This window comes from Phoca vitulina, unplaced genomic scaffold (assembly GCF_004348235.1).
Source record: "Phoca vitulina isolate PV1807 unplaced genomic scaffold, GSC_HSeal_1.0 scaffold59, whole genome shotgun sequence".
NCBI classification, from domain to species: Eukaryota; Metazoa; Chordata; class Mammalia; order Carnivora; family Phocidae; genus Phoca; species Phoca vitulina.
This window is the reverse complement of record NW_022589762.1, coordinates 2,579,914-2,605,363: the sequence shown is the minus strand read 5'-3', so window position 1 is coordinate 2,605,363 and position 25,450 is coordinate 2,579,914. Positions and strand designations below refer to the sequence as shown.

The window sequence follows — 25,450 nt, the reverse complement described above, 5'->3', positions numbered from 1 at the left end:
AAGTAACACAGCCAGTCAATGTGCATTTATCTCTTCTACAAGTCAGTCTTAGCTGTGGATTCTTATAAACCATATGCTTTTATAGAAATACCCAGCATCATTAAGTGTCCTGTGGGAGTGTGAGCCATATTTTGAGAGATGGTAAAAACATTTTGTAAATTCTTTACCAGCGGAGCACATTAATTATTTAAAGTGTCATTTGTTGATTTTATTCATACTCACCAACCTTTGACAGTGTTGACTTATTAGAGAAATGCGACACTATTTAAAAAGTCAAGAAATCTAGTGACTCCCAAAGTTGAATTGGAGAAATGTATTTTCTTTGGTTTCCTTTTCAGTACTATACATGTGACTCCTGCTCATATTTGGGTTCTTCATAAGGTCAGGAGTAAAAGATAGCAGTAGTACCTTACAAATTCCTAAGTTTAATATACTGCTGATTTCAGTGTTATCTGTTACCATTAAGTTACTTCAGTAATCACTTACAATACCTTATTTTCAATAAACAGAACAGAAAATTAAATCAGTGCTATCATATAAGTCATACGCATTAAGAAAACAATTCTTAATTCTTACTTTGGTATCGTCTGCTTTGTTTTGAAGTTATGGTACAGTGGGACCAGTGCCCACCCTTTTTAAAGAACCTAATAGAGTTAATTTTACTGTGCCTTTCATCCTAGATTTCATTAGACATTGTCCAAAAAATAACCCTCCAATCATCTGTACTGCATCATTATCCCTATCTGTTCAGTACTTTCTTGCGTCAACATATTGTTCAGCTCTTCTTACTCCTACATCTTCCCACTGTGTCACCAAAATTCACAGATTCATTTGTCTTCATTCATTCACCGATTCACCAAATAGTTACTGAGTTTCTATTCTGTGCCAGGCCTTGACACATACATTCTTAATTTCTTCCCACTCCTCTTCCCCCTCTTCCTCCTCTTCATGTAATTAACATATGGTGTTATATTACTTTTAGTTGTACAATATAATGATTCAACAGTTCTATACATTACTCAGTGCTCATCATTTTAAGCATACCCGTAATCCCCTTTATTCTACCCATATGCCCACCCACCTCTCCTCTGGTAACCATCAGTTTGTTCTCTGTATTTAAAAGTTTGTTTGTCTCTTTTGTGTGTTTGTTCATTTTTTTTTCTTTTGTTTCTTGAATTCCACATATGAATGAAATCATGCTATATTTGATTTCTCTTTTTCTTCTTGAACCAGCTTTCACCTTCTTTGCCTGAGGTACAATTTGGCATCTCCTTTGACAACTTCCAGCAACTCTTTTCTGGTGATAAATACGTGTTTCTTCTGAACCGTAGGGTTAGAGGTAGGACCCTTCTTGTTTCCTGTTACACCTTCAGACCATTATTCCATCCCATTCTTATGAGAACACCTACTTCTTCAAGTCTCATGCCATTCTGATATAGCATTGAAGGATTTCATTGAAAATTTTTATCTCCACTGACTTCAGAATCTGTGTGTATAATTCATTTACCTTATCCTTTCAGTTTCTTGACCTTTGTCTCTATTGATTTTCTTCATCCCATATTTGGCATTCTAAACCTTGTAATCTAGCCTACCTCCAAATTCACTCATTACAGTATCTTTCTCTCTAAACACAATTGCCTATTATTTTAGCATTCTTGTTCATTTGTACTATCTTTCCATTATCATTTGAACTTCTTTTTCTCTTTTTGCTTCATCCTAATCCATTAGCCCTGTCTTTTCTTCCCTCTGTATTCCCTGTCTTGGCTTCTCTCTGTATTCAGCTTAGAAACCTTGTTCCATCATTTTAGTAATTCTGATTTTCACATTCTGAATCCTCTTGCTCCTCTATTTAGTCAGATCCCTTTAGTACCTTTCTGTTGTATTTAGGATAAAAGCCCAAATCCCTCATGGCCTACAAGATCCTTCTACATCTAGCCCCTTTCTCCCTCTCCTACCACATTTGCACCCTTCTCCTTGTTCTCGGGGCTTGTATCTTTTATCTTCTCTCTCTGCTTTCCCACTTCAGGGCCACTATACAAGCTGGAATGCCATTTTCCTCCCCATCTGCTCCTTACTTTCTTGGGCAAACTCTCTAGGCCCCCAAAACATAGATCAAAGCCTCATGTTATGCACTGTACACAGTTTATAATAAAATATTTATGAATTTTATTAATTAATGACTATATATGTACTCAAAGCTCAAGAGCTATAGAGAAATATATCTGTTTTGTTTTCTGTTATATCTTCAATGCCTAACACATAGTACCCAGCACAAGGTGGGAATTAAATATTTAGGGGGAAGGGGAGAAGGGGGAGAAAGAAAGGAGGGAAAGATGCAAAACGGGCATGGGAACACTCTGCAGAGTGATTTATTAGATATAATTGTGGAAAGCTTTTGTGGAACACTGATACACTGCAGCAAAACAGCATTAACTCTGAATACAGTGAGGTGTGACTGCCTAGGTTGGAATCTTGGTTCTTTCCCCTCTAGCTATTATGACCTTGAATAAGGCACTTAAACTCTCCAAACCTGTATTGTCTTCTATGAAAGTGAGAATAATAATAATACCTAATATCTAGCCTCAGAGGATCATTGTGAGCATTTAATGAAATGATGTCTGTAAAGTGCTTCGAACACTTCAAAGTATTCAAACAAGGTAATTGCTGCTGTTGTTGTTATAATAGCTATAGCTACTCCCTAGTCATAAAATACTCTAATGTTGGTATATATCTTGTCAAAGAATTACCATGCATTGACAAAAAGAACATAATGGGAAAAGAGAATATTTCTGGTATAAATACTAGTGTACATCTGTTTTAGAAATTCTGTAAATTTAAATTCGCTGTAGTAGTGATTGTGTGACACCTAGAGGAGTTTGTTGGGAGAGGATGGTAGAAGGTATATATGTATATATGTGTGTAAGCTGTCACTGATACTTGAGAAATGCTCCTCAACTCAGGAGCTTTTTAAATTAAAAAAAAACAAACACCTTTTTTTTTTTTTAATTTAAAAACTTTTTTAGTAATTGTATAACAGAGTGGGTCTTAATCTAGAATTTCTTTGAAATCAAAAGAACCGGTGGACTTCTCAAATGAAAATCTGACTTCCACGATGAATGCTTAACCTCTAGGTAATCTTCCTTTGTACACTCCTTTTTTCTTCTAATCGTTTCATTCCTTTGGAGACTTATGTTTCTTACCCTCCTAAGAAACTATAACAAGATTTTCCATAAGCATCTTGGAAACGACAAAAAAGTATTTTGCTTTCTGTTGGGGAACAGAAGAAGGTGGGAAACTTGAAGATGCAGTCTTTGCCAGCACCTGAAGCACCTAATTGCTTTGCTTTCTTAAGGAAAATGGGACTGTGGTAAAGTCATAATTTGTTCCTTCTTATTCTGAGTAAAAGTTTATTAGCTTGTGATTTAAGCAAACCATCTGGTCGTGCTGGCACTGCACACTATCAAGCCCTGTGCTTTCTCTTAATATGTTACTGGAGGCAGTTAAGTTGCATACTTGAATCCCAGCTCTGGCCTGGGCTTTTTTTGTGTCTTGAAACATATGTTTTTGAAGATCATACTGTGACCTGGAGCACATTTTTAAATGGTGGAGAATTTCTTCATTGTTTAGTGTGGTATATATCTCTTCATTTCTTCTACTCAGCTTTCATTACCTTCATCTCTCAGTGACTATACCTAAAACTGTATAACTGCTGTGTGGTAGGCATATAATGGAACAGATATCCAAATGGAGATAGTTGGATGTGTTCTCTGGGGTTGTGGAAAAGTAACAGAGTATTTCAGTTTAACCTTGAAACTGTTTCCCTGGCTGGAGCCCAAGCACAAATGAGATAATTATTTGGAAATCCTGGCCTGTGGTACCATTTCTAGCCTTAAATACAAAAATGCTTTAAAACTTACTTGGTTGTATGTATAATCTGACATAGGAATACCTTGAGGGTCTGGCACTAAAATAGATGGGAAAATGAAACAATCTAAGAAAATTACATTTTACTAACAAGCAAAATTCTGTAAGTAGAAGTATGGAATGAAAGTTGAAACATGTCTGTAAACATAACAGATGAGATGCTGGGAAAATAACTTCCACAGAAACAATTGAAGATGTTTGATAAAATATGTATCATAAGTTGGAAAGAAAGTAAGGAAATCTCAGGAGGTGAATAGACAGGGAATTAAAATATAGGTACTTGATAAGCTGTTAAACTTGAACATCTTGGAAGAAAAAAGGTCCATGGCAGCCCAAAATGGAGAGTCTAATAGCCAACCAACTTCCCCACCCTTTTTATTTTTTATTTTTTTAAGTAGGCTCCATGCCCAGCATGGAGCCCAACACAGGGCCTGAACTCATGACCCTGAGATCAAGCCCTGAGCTGAGATCAAGAGTTGGATACTTAAAACGACTGAACCGGGACACCTGGGTGGCTCAGTCGGTTAAGCGACTGCCTTCAGCTCAGGTCATGATCCCAGGGTACTGGGATCGAGTCCTGCCTTGGGTTCCTTGCTCAGCGGAGAGCCTGTTTCTCCCTCTGCCTTCTGATCCCCCTGCTTGTGCTCTCTCTCTCTTTCTGACAAATAAAATCTAAAAAAAATAATAATAAAAATTTAAAAATAAATAAATAAAATGACTGAAACACCCAGGCACCCCTCCCCACCCTTTTTAAAAGGGATCCAAGGGCACCTGGGTGGCTCAGTTGGTTAAGAGCCTCCAGCTCAGGTCACGATTCCAGGGTCCTGGGATTGAGCCCCACATTGGGCTGAGACATTGGATGTCCCTATGGGGAAAAATGAGATTGGTTCCCTACCTCACACCATACACAAAAAAGCAATTCCAGGTAGTTTAAAGACTAGATGTCAAACACAATATTTAACACTCTTGGGTAACTTCTCAGTCAGGTATTGTATAGCAACCACGAAACTTCTCAGTCAGGTATTGTATAGCAACCACAAAATAACACAAGTTGTGATGGTTAATTTTATGTGTCAACTTGCTTGGGCCACAGGGTGCCCAGATATTTGGTAATTTTAGATGTTTTTGTGAGGGTGTTTTGGATGAAATTAACATTTAAATTGATACACTTGAGTAAATCAGATTGCCCTCTGTAATGTGAGTGGCCCTCATCCTGTTCTGTCCAGTCAGTTGATTCCCCTCCCCTAAGAGTAAATCCTGCCTGGTTGTGTTTGAACTGGGATGTTGGCTTTTGCCTGCTTTTGGACCCTAATTGAAACACTGAGTCTTGAGTCTTAAGTCTGCCAGTCTTTGGACCAGAACTTCACAGTTGCCTCTCTTGGGTCTCAAGCTTGCCCATTCAGTTTGCAGATCTTGGCACTTGTCAGATTCCATAATCACATGAGCCAGTTACTTATAATATATATATATAAATCTTCTAATATATATTATATATTATATATTGTATATAATTTCTTATAAAATATACATTTTAATATATAATATATGTAATGTATTTTATATGTTAATGTAATTGCTATATGATGTTATGTTATATTAATATAACTAATTATATTAATTTAACAATATTATTTATTTATTTATTGGTTAGGCTTCCCCAGAGAAACAAACCTAATAGGATATATATTGAATACAGTGTGTGTGTGTATGTGTGTGTTTGCGGATGCATGCATATACAGGCATACCTTGGAGACATTGCCAGCTTAGTTCCAGACCACTACAATAAAGCGTATATGGCAATAAAGTGAATCAATGAATTTTTTGGTTTCCCAGTATATATATATATATAAAAGTTATGTTTACACTATATTGTAGTTTATTAGGTGTGCGATAGTATTATGTCTAAAAAATCAATGTACATGCCTTAATTAAAAAATACTTTATTGCTGAAAATGCTAACTAGCATCTGCGCTTACAGCAAGTTGTAGTATTTTTGCTGGTGGAGGTTCTTAACTTCAGTGTTGATGGCTGTGACTGATCTGGGTGGTGGTTGCTGAAGGTGGCTGTAGCAATTTCTCTGTTTTTGTTTCTTTGGGAGTTTTTTTTTTTGACAAGTGTTTAGGACCTTTATTAAGAGGTGCTTGCCGTTTGTTGACTTTTTTGAAAAAATCAAGTTGTAAATTTTTATTACAAATAAAAATGAGGCTTTTAAAAGTCTCATCTTGACCAGATATGAAACAATTTGAAAACCCTTAAAGGTGTATTACAAAAAACCCGGCTTTTTAAAAAAACATATTTGTCATTACTAAAAAGAGATGTCTTTAGGCAAAAATAATAAAAACCCCATGCTCCATAGATAATGCAGATAGTTCTAGTTATTTGGTTAATGGGCAGAAAACAAGCACTTAAGATCTTCAGCTCCAGTCTTTTGTTAATTTCTTATTCCTGGAATATCATACTCATTTCTTCTTATTGGATGACTAAACCAGATGATGGTAGAGAATTGGTAAACCAGTATTTACTCAGCCCTGCCCTAGTCAGAAGTTGGGGGGTTGGGGCAGATGAATTCTTTGCTGGTGGATCAGCTGCTTTTGTCTCTTTGCCACTTTGTTGTTTGGGGTGTGTCAGTAATTAAACTTGTGGAAGTACCGAGGTTGAGGTGGCTGCTTACCTTGGGTCTCATCTCCTTGATTTTCCTAAACTTCTTTATTGTTGTCTTCTCTGTGTGGTCTCTGGTGAGGAGACCCCTGCAGAATTGTTGTCTGTGACCCTGATACATACTCTGTCTCACTGGTCTACCTTGTCCTCCTGAATTCTGGTTGTCAGCACCTTCCAGCACTTCTCCCTGCCCAAGCGGGTTGGAAGACTATGGTTGATGTCCCCAGGGTCTCCACTGTAGTAAGATGGGAATTGTTGCCTGCAGTAGGTCTGGAGCTGTTGGGTCTGGCCTTGGAAACAGTGTCTAATCCCTCATTCTTTTCCTCACTCTCACTATTTTGGCAATTCTGCTAGTAATTGCATGGAGGACCCATGTGCCGTTGATAGTGCCTACAATGGTTATGGTCTGCTGCATATTTACTGCCTTGTACTGGAGCTCCACCAGCGCCTATACCATTTGCTACCTCCTCACCCTTTTCCCTTCAACAACATCATACTCCACAGTCCCTCCATCTCCCACATTGTGAAGGTACTTCTTAAGAGTTATTCCTCTTTATGACAGGTGTACAAATACATCTTCCTTAGTGTATTACTGCTAAAATACAGATATGAAACCATATCTGTATCTCACACTGAACCATTCTACCGTTCCCCAAATCTTCTTATGCTTGCTGGCAGGCACCCTGATGTGAGGCCACCACATCCAACTATGGGATCCAGCTTGGTGTCAGCAGTGCTGGGACAGGGGCCAGGGTTGGGTGACTGGAAGGTCTCCACTTCACTGCTCATGGTTGCAGTGACGGTGATGGGGCTGGTTTAGGCAGCTGCAGCTCCTCCTGGGGTGTGATGGTAACTAGACCAGAGTTGGTGGGGCTGCTCAGGGCTTTTTGAGGTCTGCTCTCCACGCCCACTACCTATTGGAATTTCTTCAAATACGAAAACAGTGGGGGTGCCTGGGTGGCTCATTCAGTTAAGCATCTGCATTTGGCTCAGGTCATGATCCCAGGGTCCTGGGGTCTAGCCCTATGTTGGGCTCCTGGCTCAGTGGGGAATCTGCTTCACTCTTCCTCTGCCCCCCATCCCCCACTCATGCTTCCTCTCTCTCTCAAAAATGAATAAATAAAATCTTTTTTTTTTTTTAAGATTTTATTTATTTATTTGACAGAGAGAGACACAGCGAGAGAGGGAACACAAGCAGAGGGAGTGTGAGAGGGAGAAGCAGGCTTCCCGCGGAGCAGGGAGCCCGATGTGGGGCTCGATCCCAGGACCGTGGGATCATGACCCGAGCTGAAGGCAGACGTTTAACGACTGAGCCACCCAGGCGCCCCGAATAAATAAAATCTTAAAAAAAAAAAGAAAAAATGAAGTTGGCCACATCAACTCTTTCTTTCACAAACAATTTCTCTGTAGCATGTGATGCTGTTTGATAGCATTTTATCCACAGTGGAACTTCTTTCAGAGTTGTAGTCAGTCTTCTCAAATCTGTTACTGCTTTATCCAGTAAGTTTACATAATATTCTAAATCCTTTGTTGTCATTTCAGCTGTCTTCACGGCATCTTCAGAAGGAGTAGATTCCATCTCAAGAAATCACTTTTTTTTTTCAGTTTCTTTTTTTTAATTTAATTTAATTTTATTATGTTATGTTAGTCACTATACAGTACATCATTAGTTTTTGACGTAGTGTTCCATGATTCATTGTTTTCGTATAACACCCAGTGCTCCATGCAATACATGCCCTCCTTAGAACCAACTTCTTCCAAACTCCTGTTCAGGTCGACATTTTTACCTCTTCCCATGAATCACAAATGTTCTTACTGGCATCTAGAATGGTGAATTTTTTTCCAGAAGGTTTTTAGTTTACTTGGCCCAGATCTATCAGAGGAATCCCTGTCTCTGGCAGCTGTAGCCTTTCTTAAATGTATTTCTTAAATAATAAGACTTAAAATCTGAAATGACTTCTTCTTGCTCCATGGGCTACAGAATGAATGTTGTGTTAGGCATGAAAACAATAATCTCATTGTACATCTCCATCAGAACTCTTCCAGTGAAGAGGTGAATTGTCAGTGAGCAATCATATTTCGAAAGGAATCTTTTTTTTCTGAGCAGTAGGTCTCAACAGTGGACTTAAGATATTTAGTAGACTATGTTGTAAACAGATGTGCTGTTATCTAGGCTTTGTTGTTACATTTATAGAGCACAGGCAAAGTAGACTTAGCATGATTCTAAAGGGCCTTAGGATTTTCAGGATGGTAAATGAGCATTGGCTTCAACTTAAAGTCATTAGCTGTGTTAGCCCCTAACAAGAGAATCAGCCTATATTTTGAAGACAAGCATTGTCCTCTCCTCTCTCTCGCTATGAAAGTCTAAGATGTCGTCTTCTTCCAGTAGAAAGCTATTTCATCTACATTGAAAATCTGTTGTTTAGTGTGGCCGCCTTCATTAATGATCTTAGCTAGATCTTCTGCATAACTTGCGGCAGTTTCTGCATCAGCACTTGCTGCTTCATCTTGTACTTTTATGTTATGGAGATGACTTCTTGCCTTAAACCTCATGAGCCAACCTCTGCTAGCTTCAGACTTTTTTTCTGCAGCTTCCTCACCTCTCTTTGCCTTCACAGAATTGAAGAGAGTTTGGCCTTGCTCTGGATTAGGCCTTGCCTTAAGGAATGCTGTGGCTGGTTTGGTCATTCCATAGAATGGAGGGTTAGTAAAACGTTCTCCATATGAGTAATAAGGTTGTTTCGCTTTCTTATCATTTGTGTGTTCACTGGAATAGCACTTTTAATTTCCTTCAAGAACTTTTCCTTTGCATTCACAATTCGGCTGTTTGGTAGAGCCTCTGTCAGCTTTGGACCTGTCTTCCTCACTAAGCTTAATCATTTCTAGCTTTTGATTTTAAGTGAGAGATATACGACTCTTTCTTTCACTTGAACATTTAGATACCACTGTCGCGTTATTAATTGACCTAATTTCAGTATTGTTGTATCTCAGGGAATAGAACGGCCCAAGGAGAGAGAGAGTGATAGGGGAACAGCCAGTTGGTGGAGCAGGCAGAGCACACACTACATTTGGCAAATAAGTTTGCTATCTTATATGGGTGCAGTTTGTGGTGCCCCCAAAAGAATTAGAGTAGTAACATCAAAAATCACTGATCATATTATAACAAATACAATAAAAATGAAAAAAGTTTGAAATATTGGGAGAATTAACAATGTCACAGACATGAAGTGAGCAAATGCTGTTGGAAATAGGGCAACAGATAGACTTGCTTGACATGGGTCAAACATCATGTTCACAGATCAAAAGTCTTTAATATTGTTAAGATGACAATATCCCCAATGTGATCCACAGGTTCAGTGTAATCCATATAAAGACCCTAACTGTCTTTTTTTCCAGAAATTGACAAGCTGATCCTAAAACTGATATGAAAATGAGAGGGAGCCAGAATAAGAAAAGTTATCTTGAAAGAAAATAATAAAGTTGAACATTTCGTACTTCTTGACTTCAAAACTTACTACAAAACTTCAGGGTAGTGTTGGCATAAGGACAGAAAAAGAGATCAATGGAAAAGAACTGAGGGTTGAGAAATAAACAAATTTGAGTCACGTGCCCAATACAGGTGTCCCACATTTTGGATTCAGTGGATTATTTTTTTAATGGTGCTATTTACACGGCTCCTCTTATCTTCATGCTTCCTATAAAATGACAGTTATATCTAAAGTCATAAGTTTTGCCATTTATTTAAATTTTCTTCAATTTCTTTCAATAATCTTACAATTTTCAGTATATATGTTACACATTTTTAAGTTAAATTTATACCTAGCTATTTCCTTCTTTTTGATGCTATTTTAAATGGAATTGTTTTTAATTTCATTTCGGAACGTTCATTGCTCGTGTATGGACAATTGATTTCTGTATATTGATCTTGTATTCTGCAACCTTTGTATACTTGTTGATTATAATTTATTTTAGTGGATTCTCATTATACCCAATAACATGGATGGATCTCACAGACATGACACTGAGTGAAGAAACTCTGTACTTAAGGGGCGCCTGGGTGGCCGAGTCGTTAAGCGGCTGCCTTCGGCTCAGGTCAGGATCCCAGGGTCCTGGGATCGAGCCCCACATCGGGCTCCCTGCTCCGCGGGAAGCCTGCTTCTCCCTCTCCCACTCCCCCTGCTTGTGTTCCCTCTCTCGCTGTGTCTCTCTCTGTCAAATAAATAAAATCTTAAAAAAAAAAGAAAATCTGTACTTAAAATTAAATACTATGTAATTCCATTTGTACAAAGTTAAATAGGCAAAACTAATGTAAAATGCTAGAATAACGGTTACTCTTCATCTGGGAAGAGGTTTTGAGATGTGTTTCTGGGGGACTGTTAATGTTTTGTTTATTGGTCTGTGTTCTCTTTACATAGGTGTGTTCAACTTAGAGAAAATTCTTCAGGTTGCACATTTAACATTTGTGTTTTTTTCTCTGTGTTGTATTTCCGTAAACATTTACCAAAAATTTTGGATGCATAAGGGTATATATAAAGTGAGCTTCCTTTTTTTAATATAGAAAAGAGAGGAATAAGTTGTTTATACAAGCTTGCTTATGTATATTTAATCTAAGTTATATAAGAAACTGATACCATACCTTGCTTGGGGTGGTGAAAGACAGGTTGGGAGGGAGATTTTTTGATTTGTTTAAGGTAAGTTCATCAAAGATGGAAATATCCCACACTTTATTAGAGCTTCTGTAAATGGTGCTGTCCATTATTGATTTTGTGTTATAAGAACATAACTTGGTATGCCATTTCAATTCAGTTTTAAATAAGATTTTACATGAATTAAACTTATTAAAATGGAATCATCCTTATTTGCAGTTTTCAAAGGGTGGATAGTGATACATGTTAACATAAAGCTTGTAAATATGTGAATACATATCCGAGGAGAGCTGCATAATAATATATATTCTCACAGCACTGTTCTCACAGCTATTAGCTGAGAACATTAACTTGATCACTTCTGAAAAGATACACAAAGTAAGATGATTCAGGTGCCAAAACACTAAATGTATCTGTTTATTATCAGTGTTTAACAACTGTTACCAATCAACATGGAAACTTTGGTTAGGTCTGAGGTGCTAACATCCTGGGGTCTGTTAACAACTCTGATTTGTTATATTGCAGTTTTGTCTCTAAACTGTTCTCAGTTTTAGTATCACACAAATTGGTTTTATGTAGAAGTCAATGAGTGGCAATTCCCCCACCTCTTCCTCTGAAAAGGCTTGTCACCAAAATTATTTCTTGGCAAGCAGCAGCCAATATAAACTCTTGTGATTGGTGCAGTTGGCTGGTTGATTACCTGATTCAGATTGGTTTTGGTATTAACACATTTTTGCCAACATATATCTTGCTTCGGAATTAAAATGAACATGTTTATTTAAGTAATTCTGATTTGGACACCACCCAGAGTGAGTGGAAATGACTGATGAAGTACATACTGTGTTTTCTTAGTTCCTTGTGTTGTAGAGTTCTGTCTTCTTTCCCTCAGGATTTTTTTCAAGTTTTTTTTAAAGCATTCTCTCTCCTCTCTATGTGGTCATGTGTTTTTCTTTTTTCTTCCTGCCTTCCTTGAGAAAACTCTACTTAGAGCGAGAAGCTGTCGGTTTGAATTCTAGCTGTTTTCTCTAAAAGAAATTATTTTTAATGGTGTAAACAGAAAAATCTTTGGATGAATAAAAATGACTTATTTTGTTTATACTGAGTGTTATTAGTCAAGTTTATGTCTTTTATTTCCTAAAATCCTTCAAGAGAAATTTACTATGATTTTGTTCCTTATATTTTTATCTGTGTTATATTGTGATTTCCATGGAAATTTGTGGGCCATTTCCAAATAAATTCTCTAAAAGGGACTGACTGTGGCAAAGTGTGACTTATTGAACTGATGCAGTTGTGTTTATCAAAAAGAAAATGAAGTTCTTTTTGAGGTAACTTGAGAAGAATTATAGTGGAGGGAAGACCAGAGATTTATTTATTTGTTATATTGTCTTGATATATGTGTTTGAATCAGCAAGAGTACAGGATTTTTGCAATATGCGTGTGTTTTTAATCTTGTGGACCCAGGAATTGCCTGTTACTTAGCTCCTCTGTCTTTAATTGATCAAAATGCTCAGTTTTTCTTTTCCATACTTACCATAGGTGGAGGAATTACTGATGGCCATGGAGAAAGTGAAGCAGGAACTGGAGTCCATGAAAGCAAAGCTGTCCTCTACTCAACAGTCTCTGGCAGAAAAGGAAACTCATTTGACCAATCTTCGTGCAGAAAGAAGGAAACACTTAGAGGAAGTTCTGGAGATGAAGTAAGTGTTTATAATCTTATTTTTCAGTAGAAAACCTTTTTCTCATTGCTTTCATCATCTGGTCCAATTTATTACCACTAACACATTTAACTTCATTTTAATGCAGACTTGTATTTCTCACTCCCTAGAACAAATTTGGAACAAATTCTGGTCAAATATAATTATTTTTGCCTCTTCATTGAATTTTAAAGTCCGAGAGAGAGAGAGAGAGAATGTGTGTGTGTGTGTGTGTGTGTGTGTGTGTGTGTGGATATGTGTATATAACCATATCCAGTTGCATCTCTGAAATTTCTAAAATCTTATGGAAAGTTTAGCCATATTGCTGAGTTTACTGAGGAACATGACTGTTGGTCTTGAGGTCCTATGATAGCCAGGTACTTTTTAAAAACATTTTTTTTTATTATAAACACTTCCAAAGATATGCAAAAGTAGAGAAAATAGTATAATGAGCCCCTATATACATATCCCCCATATTTAACCATTAACGTTTTGCTACACTCTCCAGTCAGTTTTTACAAAATTGTCAGTTTTAGTAGAAGTTTGCCGTACGTCATTTTCCTACTAGTCCCACATCTTGTGACTTCCTGAGATAATTTGTTGTGAGGCATGTCATGTCTGCTAGTCCATAATAGATGCTTCTTTTTCTTCATTGTGGCACCATGCCCAACCCTCACCCCTTCATAATTGCCCTGCTCCTAGGTTTTATGAAGACAGATTTATCCTGGGATAGCTCAGCGACCTTCTTTACCTCAGCAGTTGTCTGTATTTTTGTTGTCTTTTCTTCTGTTTCAGAAAAGATACTCTTTCCATCATAAGGCTAGCTTCTGATCTCTATCACAGATTTTAAGCACAGGTCCCCTCCTCTGCAGTCTTCATCTGTTAGTTTTCTCACATCATCTGTGCTCACTTTCTATTAGTTTCTTCTTCTCTGCATAAATACTGAGTCTCCCTGACCTACAATAAACAGACTTCTCAGCTCAGCAAGTACTTTAGGCTAACATCACCTCTTCTTTTCTGTTGCTTTGAACTGTCAATAAACATTGAATACCCAAATTACAGACCAGAAGAGGATCTTGCCTTGATACCCTGGTGTGAGTTTTCATGGCACATATGATATCCTGACAGCAACCTAAGAGTTGAGGAAGCAGTTGTTGGGGTGTCATCTGCATGTATGTATAGGTTATTAGGCCACAGTGCAAGGTTAAAAGATTCTAATCTTTTATGAAAGCATTACAGATGATCTACTCTTGGAAGTGATGAGTACTTGAAGCCAGAAATAAATTTGTACGCTGGGAGAATAGGGAGAGGTTAGTGTTCTGACTATCATCAAGAGGATAAAATTTGTTAATATGCTGCTTCGGGAGCAGTTAGTGTAAGACAAGTTTTTTGTCACTGGTGGTTGAAATTTAAAGCTTGATATTTTGGAGATGGAATAATAGAGGTAACTTTTGAATAATAAAGCATAAAATTATTTGAATGAAAGAGGTCTGGGAACCATTCCTAAAACATGGTAGGGGGGTAGAGTTGAGAAGCAAATTAAATCAGAGCCCAAAGGATTTAAGAAAATGGAAGAAGGATGGATATAATGTTGTGGAAAACAAAGTATCTCATGTGATGTTCTGAAGCAGAAACAGGCCTCACTAAAGTAACAGTAGAACAGTTTTGTTTTGTTTGCTCCATGCACCAGTATCTTGATTTTTACCTGTCAGATCTTTCCTACTAAGTACAGATATCTGCTTATAGCAAAATAGTGGTGTATTTGTGTGGGAATTTTCTTTTATCAGTAGGACTTTGAAAAGATATGGAAGAAGTTTTAAAAGAATGATTCACTTCAAGCCATGAAAAGGAGTTGTAATTTTTTTTTTCTTTTTCAGTACCACAGTGCTACACTCTATTGTGGACTTCCCTTTCCAAACCGGTCAGAGATTACATTTCTGAAAACTACTATGATTAGCAAAACTATTTTTGGTAACATCAGGCACTCACACAATAAGGCATGGGATAAATGATTAAAGTATATAGAGAAATTTTTAAGTAGTGTAGAAATTTAGTAAAACAAACATTAAATGAAAGTTCTAGAAATAAAGTTCTAAAACCTGGCTCTGATAGATGACCTATCTCTTAAATCACCTTCTTCAGTCGCTCAGAATATATTCTGAGGCACCATGATGTTCTTAGATTTTTCACGAGTTTGTATCGTGCAGATTTACCAACATAAAGTTGTTGTTGTTGTTGTTGTTGTTTTGGTCTATGTTTTTTTTTTTTATTATTATGTTCAGTTAACCAACATATAGTACATCATTTATTTTTGATATAGTGTTCCCAGAATCAAGTTTTAAAAGTAGTCCTTGCTTTAATTTCCACTTAAATTTCCCCTTGTTGTGGTCTTTCAGTTTCGTATTTTAGTAAAATGGTCATTTAATACCTTCCTTTTAATAAGTTACCTCAGCACTTTAGACATAATCCTCTATCCAGATATTCTGTTGAGTGTGGTGGTTCTTTAACTGGCCCACTCTGTTTGCACTGCCCCGTAGGCCAACCCGCCATTGTGCTGCCAAGTCTGTGAAGCAACAGGTATTCTGTTGTTTCCTCTTAGAACAGTGAATTGAATTCTGTATTTTTTTTTTAAATGAGGATTTCCAATATATGGCATACAAATAAAAAGTAATCATTCATAAAACCTCAGTTGAAAACTATAGCCTAAGCGTAAATATATACAAAACACTATGAATGACATATTGTGGGTTCTAATACAGTGAGCTTTCGATTCCTTTTCACTATGAAGCTGAGCAAGAGAATAGCCTTTCTTCTGCTGCATTCTGGACTCCTTTCCATAGGTTGAGCAAGTTCAGCTAATCATCTGTCCTCAGTTGGGGTGTCTCAGTTTCTACAACTTTGCTCAGAATTTACTTCATTCTTTTGTTAATTTGTAAGGAGTTTACTCCCTCCAACTAATTCTACATGATATCTGTCTCTAATTACTTATGGCAACTAGTAAGAACATACTTCCTGGACTAAAAGAGCCTGAATCTGAACTTATCAGATCTATGACTTAAGCAAGTTCTTTAACCTTTCTCTGCCTCAGTCTGCTCATTTTTAGAATAGCAATAATAATTGTTCTGGCTTCATACAATTTTCATGAAATTGTTTCATTGTTTCATGGCAGGACCCACCATATCTTAAATGTTTACATTGTTTAATTTTGGATAATTGAATAAGTAAAAGGAGTTGTTCATTATAACCCCAGAACTTGAAATGTAGAAGAAACATGAGAGGAATGCAGTGTGCAAGAAAGAGACTGAAACATGTATATGTGTGACTCAGAATCCAGAATAAGAAAAGTCTCTCCTGAGGAAAAGGCAGAGCTGACCTATATATCTAAAAAACAAATTTTTTAGCAAAGCACTAGAATAGTGTAGTTTTCTGCAGTAATCCTGACCATGTCAGACCAAAAGGAATGACCTAATCATTCTTCTCCAACCCTAGCATTTATGATTGTAATTTCTGAGCATCTGTTACAAACAAATGGTGGCCCTGAGTTTGAAGACATGTGAAACCGTTCACTTGGTAGCATGCTAGTGAGTTAGTAGAAACATTTGAATTGGTTAGACAGCCTTGACGGAACATTTTTATTGGCAGATACCATGTTGGTTCTTCTTTTCCTTATGCTGTGGTTTTGTTAGCCATTATTTTTTTATTCCACTTTTATGTTAGTCTCTTTCCCTAAGAAAGAAAGGATGAATTGGAGAAGGGGACAAAATAATAAAATAACAATTAGAGTAATCATAATAAATTTTAAGTATCAGTTCAGGTCATGAGTTTGAGTAGTATGGTTTCTAGATGAACTGGTTCATTCTCCAGTGCCTTGCATTCACACTCCTACTGCCGTCTCACCCTATGTTGGCACTATGAATAAAAAGACTCATTTTTCATGTTTAATAAAAATTTTTATGAAACTATGAATTTGAGTACCCTGAGAACAGGTTTGTTTGGGGAGGGGGTAGGAGAGCTCTTTTGTTTCTTTGAGATTCCAGAGCTGTTTGATAAGTAGTATTCCATTAGTAAAGTTGGCAGAGAAATTCAAACCTCTGTGGGCTAAATTATATACTCTTGAGATGCCTTTTGGCTAAAGAAAGCCCTAACTTCCCACAACAGAAAGTAAGTTTTCATATGTACCTAAGAAGAGTCCAATAATGTAATCTAAATTCTGACATTTAAAGAATCTTTTAAGAGAGAAAAATAGAATATATTTAGAATTAAGAAAGCTGTTGAAAATGGTTACTTGAAAAAGTTCAGGCTATTTGGGGATAGTATAGGTTAGGTGTCAATCTATTACACTTTGAATAATTAAAATGAGTCTGTATTTTTTTAAGATTTATTTATTTGAGAGAGAGAGAGAAAACACGAGAGAGAGCAAGCACAAATGGGGGGAGGGGCAAAGGGAGAGGGAGAAGCAGGCTCCTCGCTGAGCAGGGAGCCCAGTGCTGGGATGGATCCCAGAGTCCTGGGATTACAACCTGAGACGAAGGCAGATGCTTAACTGACTGAGCCACCCATGTGCCCGAAAGTTTGTATTTTAAATTATTATATCTTCTGATAATCCTATTTCATTTTCAAATTTATTGTAAAGTTGCTGGCATTAAAGAAAAGAAATCCCAATTGCGGGATTTATGACAATCTTCCAAATTAACCACAAAATTGAAAAGTTATGCAAATGTATCATAGGAACAGTTATACCCTAGTAACAAATTGAAGTGTTTTCTAAGTTACATAAGAACATGTATACTTTTGGGGTGCCTGGGTGGCTCAGTTGTTAAGCATCTGCCTTCGGCTCGGGTCATGATCCCAGGGTCCTGGGATTGAGCCCCGCATCGGGCTCCCTGCTCCGCGGGAAGCCTGCTTCTCCCTCTCCCACTCCCCCTGCTTGTGCTCCTGCTCTCGCTATCTCTCTAAAATAAATAAATAAATAAATAAAGGTAAAGTAGAGTTTGTGTCTATAATCAGCTATCCCTTGGAACTTTGAGTCTTCCTCTCTAGGTCTTGATTAACTCCTTAATTCTACCCCCTTTTTTCTACCCTTATCTCCAGCTCACCTATGTATCCACCTTATAGGATGTGTAATCTTAACTGTTCCTAGCATCTTTCCTCATTAGACTGATAGTTTACTTGAGGTTCTGAGTTATTATAGAACAGTGGAAGAAATGGCTTAGTTAAATATAGTAATTGTTAGAATTTTCTACCTCTTTCTGCTCCTAAACTTTGACCATGATCCTCAGCTTTTCACAAGATAAGGCATGTGTATGATAAATGTTTTTCTCAAATCTTTTTATTTTCTTGCGACCTGAATTGGAATCAATTACAAATAACCCCAAATATCCCATGCCTTTCTCCTCCCTTAAAACCTTAATCCATCTTTTAGCCATTTAAAGCCACATATAACTTCCAAATAGAAGAAACCATATTCTTCAAAAAATCATGCTTCTTAATCATCTTTTCATGTAAAGAGCCTCAAATGGCTGAAATAATCTCTAAGTAGCAAGTAAAGCATTGAGCTTTTCAGATAAAGGCCCCCAGAGTACCTTTCTTTTTCAGCATTTACAGTGCTTTCTCTGCCCCATCAATATATATGGTTTGTGTGCAAGGATGAAATTAAGAATATAGGTCATCTTCTTTCTCCCAAAGGAGAAAGGAGTAAGATTATTATCCTACTTCTTTTCATTTTCTCCACTACTGGAGGTGTGGGGTCAATTCTGGTCCCTTCTGTTAAATATAATACATCAGTTAAAGGACTAACCATTGCAGGTAGGTAAGCCTTAACCTAATTGTAATACCCATTTTGAGAAAATCTGGTAAATAATATACCAGTATGAGGGTGTTTTTTCAGGACCTTTCTTTACAGTGCCTTCAGAAAGGTGCCTTATAGGTAATTACTCATTCTGTAAATGGGTAAAACTTCCATCGAGCTTTGGATGTAGATGGTAGTAATCCATCCATTTAATCATAAGATTTTCCTATCAGAAGATCCAGTTATGAGTATTATAAACATCAAAGATGCTCCCTGTAGCAAAGAATGTGTTTACATTTAAGCCAGTTTGCTTACATTTAAAATAAGTATAATAATATTTAGACCCACCTCATGATATTGTTGTGAGGATCAAATGAGGTAAAGTAATGGAAACACTTTGAAATTAGTGAAGCTGAATATTTGCAAAACAAGATATTCAGAATTGAAGATCCAGTCTGCACTTAACTTCTTAGGTCTGCAGTTTTCTTATTCTGAAATGAAAGGGTTTCTTAAATCTCTAAGATCCCTATCGTTCAAAATAGTTCTCTAAGTGACCTTCAGAAGTCCCTTGATTCTATAGTTGTAAATGCTCTGAGTAAATCTGGGAAGTAACATATATAAACAGTGTACTGAAAAGAAGTTGGGGGTCAGATGTTCATGAATTCTTAACTGAGGACTAGGCTGCACATTCATTGGATGAACTACCCAGGGTTTACCAGAGATTAAGTACTACAGAGATGAAAGTGGAATTGTGGTACTAAAGGTAGAGCAGTGCTGGGGAATTTGGAGTTCCAGTCCAGTCCAGAGTGGCAAAATGCTTGTTAAAACTTCTGGCATCTTGCTGAAGTAACAGAAAGCTAGGTTTTAAGAATAGGGGTCATGAACTATAATAAAACCTACTGTAGATCCAGACCAACAAAACTTAAAGTTCCAAGAAAATCTGCAGGGAAGATTGAATTTGGAGGATGAGTCTTACCAAGATAGAGAGGTCTGGGAAATACCCTGAGCTTTCAGCAGATTAGCCTAACAAAGGATAAATTCAAGCTTACAGAAGTACAAGGAGGTCAACTATTAACTAAATTACATACTAGAATAAAAAGTATTGCTCTTCAGAAGAACATAACAGAATCCAGACTCTTTACAGTGTATCAACTACAGTATCCTATAGTGGGTTTTAAAATTTGCCAGACATGCCAAGAAACAGTAACATATGACCCATAATGAGGAAAAACATGCAGTAGAAATCAACTCCAAGAAGTCCTATATATCATATTTAACAGATAAAGACTTTAAAGTCACTCTTATAAGTATGCTTCAGGGACTTAAAGGAAAATGCCATGTTGATGATATAGGAAATCTTAGCCAACTAAGGAAAACTATTAAGAAATGGAAATTTGGAAACTGAAATTTAATGAAAAGTTCACTGAATGATCTTAATAACAGGTTAGAGCTGTCAAAAGAAAGTCCATAAATTTTAAAAGAGATCAGTAGATAGCCAATTTGAAGAACAGGGAGAATGAGGGGTATTACAAAGTGAATGGAGCCTTAGTGATATGTTGGATAATAGCAAATAGACTAACATACAGTTAACTGAAACATAAAGAGATTAAAAGAGTAAGAAAGGGGCAGGAAAAAAAATTTTTTTTTAAATAATGGCTGAAATATTTCTCTAATTTGATTCCAAATACATAGATTTTTTTTTTAAAGATTTTATTTATTTATTTGAGAGAGAGAATGAGAGAGAGAGAGAGCATGAGAGGGGGAGGGTCAGAGGGAGAAGCAGACTCCCTGCCGAGCAGGGAGCCCGATGCGGGACTCGATCCTGGAATTCCAGGATCATGTCCTGAGCCGAAGGCAGTCGCTTAACCAACTGAGCCACCCAGGCGCCCCTCCAAATACATAGATTTAAGGAGGTCTATAGGAAATCTGTGTATCTCCTTTTCAATTTTTTTATAAACCTAAAATTGCTCTAAAAAAATCTTAAAAAAAAAAAACACACTTGTATTTACAGATCCCAGAAACTTAGTGAAACCTAGCAGGATAAATACAAAGAAAACCACATGTGTTGACATTGTAATTCAATTGCTGGAAACAAAACATAGGGAGAAAAACAAAAGCAGCAAGGGAAAAAAAGACACACTACATAAAGGGAAAATATGATAGCTGAGTTCTTATTAAATATATTGGAGATCACACTGATATGAGGAATTTGAGAAACAAGACAGAGGATCATAGGGGAAGGGAGGGAAAAATGAAAGAAGATGAAACCAGAGAGGGAGACAAACCATAAGAGACTCTTAATCTCAAGAAACAAACTGAGGGTTGCTGGACTGGAGGGGGGTGGGAGGGATGGGGTGGCTGGGTGTTGGACATTGGGGAGGGGGTTTGCTATGGTGAGCGCTGTGAATTGTGTAAGACTGACGAATCACAGACCTGTACCCCTGAAACAAATAATACATTATATGTTAATAAAAAAAATAAAAACATTGGAGATCAGAAGAAAATGGAACTTTTTTTAAAGTACTGGGGAAAAAATTGTTAGACTAGAATTCTATGACCAAATAAAAGACTATTAAAAAACTAGGGTTAAATATGGACATTTTCAGTTAAACAAACATGAAAAGGCTTCATTTCTAGAAAAACTGCTCTGTAAGAAATGTGAATTGATGTTCTTCTAGCTGAGAGGAAATGAAACCAGATGGGAGTATGAATCTATAGGAGAGAATAAAGAACATCAGACTTGGCAAATTAGTTGACATATATAGAAAACTTGTTTTTTTTCTTCACATACTCTCCTTAAAAGACAACTGACTATTTAAAGCAAAAATAACAGCATTGTTTGGTGGAGTTTATAATGTATATAAAAGTGAATATGCCAACAATAGCACAAGAGGTGGGGGTGTAGCTCTATATTGTTTTAAGGTTGTTATCTTTGTGAAATAGAAAGTAGGAAGAGTCGGTTAGGAAGTTTTATAATTTCTAATCTTAATGGACTGTGGTAAGTTAAGGATGCATATTGTTAGCTGTAGAGCAACTTCAAAAAGTTAACCACAAAAACAAAAATAGAAAACAATCCCCCTGAAAATCCAGTAGAGGAAATAAAACATAATACTAAAAATTATTTCATTTAATCAGGAAAAAAAAAGGGGCAGGAAAAGGAACAATAGAGGAACAAAGAATGGAAGGGATAAATGGATGATAGAAATTCAGAATATCAATACTTACATCAAAATCAAATGGACTGAAACACTTCAATTAAAGGACAGAGATTATCAGAATGGATTTTTTAAAAGAAGCAATGTTGTCTAAAACACACAGACTGTAATAAACACAAATATGTGGAAATTAAAGAATGGAAAAAGATGGTCCTTGTAAATAGTAATCATAAGAAACCTGGTATGGCTATATTAATATCAGATGAAAGAGACTTCCAAAAAGTCTTTCTGAATTAAAGAAGGATATATCATAATGATAGAGGAGGCAATTCATCAGAAAGATATAACAGTTCTTTGTAATGTATGTACCCAAAAACAGAGCTTCAAAATTCCTGAAGGGCAAACTGAAAGAACTAAAGTGAAAAGCAGACAAATCCATAGTCATCAGTCATCACTGGAGATTATAACCCCTGTTTCTCAGAAATTGATAGAATAGGTGACAAGAAAACAAGCAGTAAAAATATAGAATATTTGAGATTATCAACTTGACCTATTTAATATTTATAGAATAGTACACCCGACAACTGAAGGATATATATGTTTTCTGAATATGTATGGAATGTTCACCAATGTAGACCATATGCTGGGCCATAAAAATAAATCTTAATAAATTTCGTAAGATTAAATATGTCAGAATTGTTCTCTGACCACAATGGAATTAAATTGGAAGTTAATAAGATATCTGGAAAAGCCCCCAAATGTTTAGAAATTAAATAATACAGTTCTAAATACCATGACTCAGAGAAGTCATAAGGAATATGAGAAGTCATTTTGAACTGAATGGAAATGGAAATACAGATGTTAAATTTTGTGTTATACAGTTCAACTAGTGCTTATACCTTTGAATGCCTATATTAGAAAAAAAGAAAGTTTAAATTCAGTTATTTGAGTTCTACACTATGAAACTAGAAAAAGAAAGAGCAAAGTAAACCAAAGTAAATAGAAAGAAGGAAATAATAAAGATAAGAGCAAAAATCAAGGAAATAGAAAACAGCATAGAAAATTCACAAACTCAACCATGGTTTGTCAGAGAATTAATAAAATTGATAAGCCCCCTAGCAAGATTGATCCAAGGAAGAAGGAGGACACATGAATTAACAATTTCTGGAATGAAAGAGCGGAAGAGGGGATATCACTCAAGATTCTAAGGGCATTTGAAAAAATAATAATATTTTGAATAAGTTTATACTAATAAATTTGGTAACTTAGATATAATAGACAAATTCATTGACAAATACAGTTTATTAAAACTGGCTCAAAATCAGGAATATAAAATTCACCAGCCTATATCTATTAAGGATACTGAATTTGTAATCAAAAACATTTCCACAAAGAAAACTCCAGGCCCAGATGGCTTCACTGGTGAATTATACTAAACATTGAAGTAAGAAATAATAACAATCTTACAGAAACTCTTTCAGGAAATAGAGAAAGAAATACTTAATTCATCTTATGAGATCAGAATTAGCCTCACACCTAAATCTGGCAAAGACATACAAAAGGAGAATATTACAGGCTAATCTACCTCATGAACATTGGCATAAATGTCTCCAACAGAGTCTTAGCAAATTGAATCTAACATAAGGAGAAAGCTAATGTATTAACAACCAAGTTAGGCTTATTTCTGGAATGTAAGGTTTGTTCAGTATTTGAAAATGAATTAATTAAGTTTACTACATTGAGAATAAAAAGTAATATAACTATCAGTACATTGAGTAAAACCTTTTGACAAAAGGTAACATCCATTCATGATAAAAACTCTTAGCTGTCTAGGAATAGAAAGTTTCTTCAACTCAATAAAGGGCACATGTGACAGATGTCACGCCTAATGATGCAAATTGAACACTTTCCCTCTGAGATTGCAAAGGATATAAAGATGTCCACTTTTACCTCTCTGTTCTTAATCATAAACCTAAACATAAGACATAAGAGGTAAAACCATAATCTTCTGGAGGAAAACAGGAAACTTTGGAGTAGGCAAAAATTTCTTGCTATACAAAATATGCTAACCATGAAAGAAAAAATTAACTGGATTTGACCAAAATTAAAAACTATTCTTCAAAAGACACCATTAAGAAAATGAAAATAATTAAATGTTAAAGATAAAAGGTATTTATGTGAAAAGTATTTTGTACAGAACTTTTTTTTTTTTTTTTTTTTTAAGATTTTATTTATTTGAGAGAGAGAGAGAGCTCAGGAGCAGAGGGGAGGGTCAGGGGCAGAGAGAGAAGTAGATTCCCCACTGAGCAGGGAGCCGGACGTGGGGCTCGATCCCAGGACCCTGGGATCATGATGTGAGCCAAAGGCACACAGTCAAGTGGTTACTTAACTGACTGAGCTGCCCAGGCGCCCCTGTACAGAACTTTCAAATGATAGTTAAATATCTATTTCATGTGTGTTTCTATAGGATTTACCCCATTGTGTTACAGTCATTTATTTGCAGGCTTTATTATCTTCCTCCAGACACCTGACATTTAGAAGTGTTGCTCATTTTGAATCTCTGGAAATAAGCCTAGTACCCAACATATAATTGGCACTCAGTAAATATTTTTTGAATTGTATTTTTATCTTCAAAGTGGAAATAAGTATTCTAAGAGAATATAAAGCCAAATAACTTTTTAAAATAGCCTTAGTATTTGTCTTCTCTACAAGTTAGATCTTCAAGACACATTAAATATTGTTTAGGTCCAGAGTTCATCTTTTCTCTCTGGTTTAATAATCTAAGAAATTAAATAAAAGATGCTTATTTGGTTAGGAACTGTTGCTATGAAAAATATTTGTGATATACACATCAATTTTACACATAGGTCATTTTCAGAGGGAAAACAGATGAACCTTTCATTTAAACAGAGGATATCTTTGCTGTGCATGTGAAAGCAATTGTGGCTGGATTCATTCTTTTTCTTCTTTGTCTTTTCTTCCACATAGTGACATTCTTATAACACCCCATCAACACTGGTATAATTTTCCACCCAGAATGAAGTTATTCCTTCTCAATGTATTTGTGGTCATGCATTTTCTGGTTAGAGATACTGTTGCTTTTTAGAGCAAGGTGGTTGGTTATTAGCTACTAGAGATAGCAAATACTTTTGGTCTTGAAATTGAGCTTGAGTTTCACAGGTGGTAGTGTACACATCTGGAGTGGACTTACCAGAATATATCTCCCTATTCAGGGCTCTGGCATCATGTTTGGTGTTATCTTTCAAGATTAAAGTGCCCAAAACTATATAGCACTCTTTTTGGTATTCCTTTGTCTTTGGGTACATCTACCTCATATAACTTTCCTTTTCTTCCATTATTTCTTGGGTTTGGTTTGGGGGGGGCGGTGCTTTTTGTTTTTTGGGTTTTTGGAGGCTTTTGCTCTCTTTCTTGTTTCTTCATGTTTGTATTTTCTTAACTCATTTATAAAACATGAGCAGTCCTCAGAATTATCAAATGGTTAAATCTGGAGTTGGGGTTTAAAATCGTAAAAAGAGCAAGACAGTGAAAATAAGATGATTCTCTTCTCTCATAAAAATGTGATCA

At 36.2% G+C, this 25,450-nt stretch overlaps 1 protein-coding gene and 1 pseudogene across 14 annotated transcripts in view; one reads left to right on the top strand and one right to left on the bottom strand.

The window, feature by feature from the left end:
* The window catches only part of ERC1 (ELKS/RAB6-interacting/CAST family member 1), a 548,010-nt gene that overhangs the window by 274,521 nt on the left and 248,039 nt on the right, over positions 1–25,450 (top strand). For all 14 annotated transcript variants that reach the window (XM_032390726.1, XM_032390723.1, XM_032390722.1 and 11 more), the window contains one exon: positions 12,765–12,925. In XM_032390726.1, coding sequence (XP_032246617.1) covers positions 12,765–12,925 — 161 coding nt within the window. The remainder of the gene's footprint in view (positions 1–12,764; positions 12,926–25,450) is intronic.
* On the bottom strand, positions 6,018–7,481 carry LOC116623509 (annotated as a pseudogene).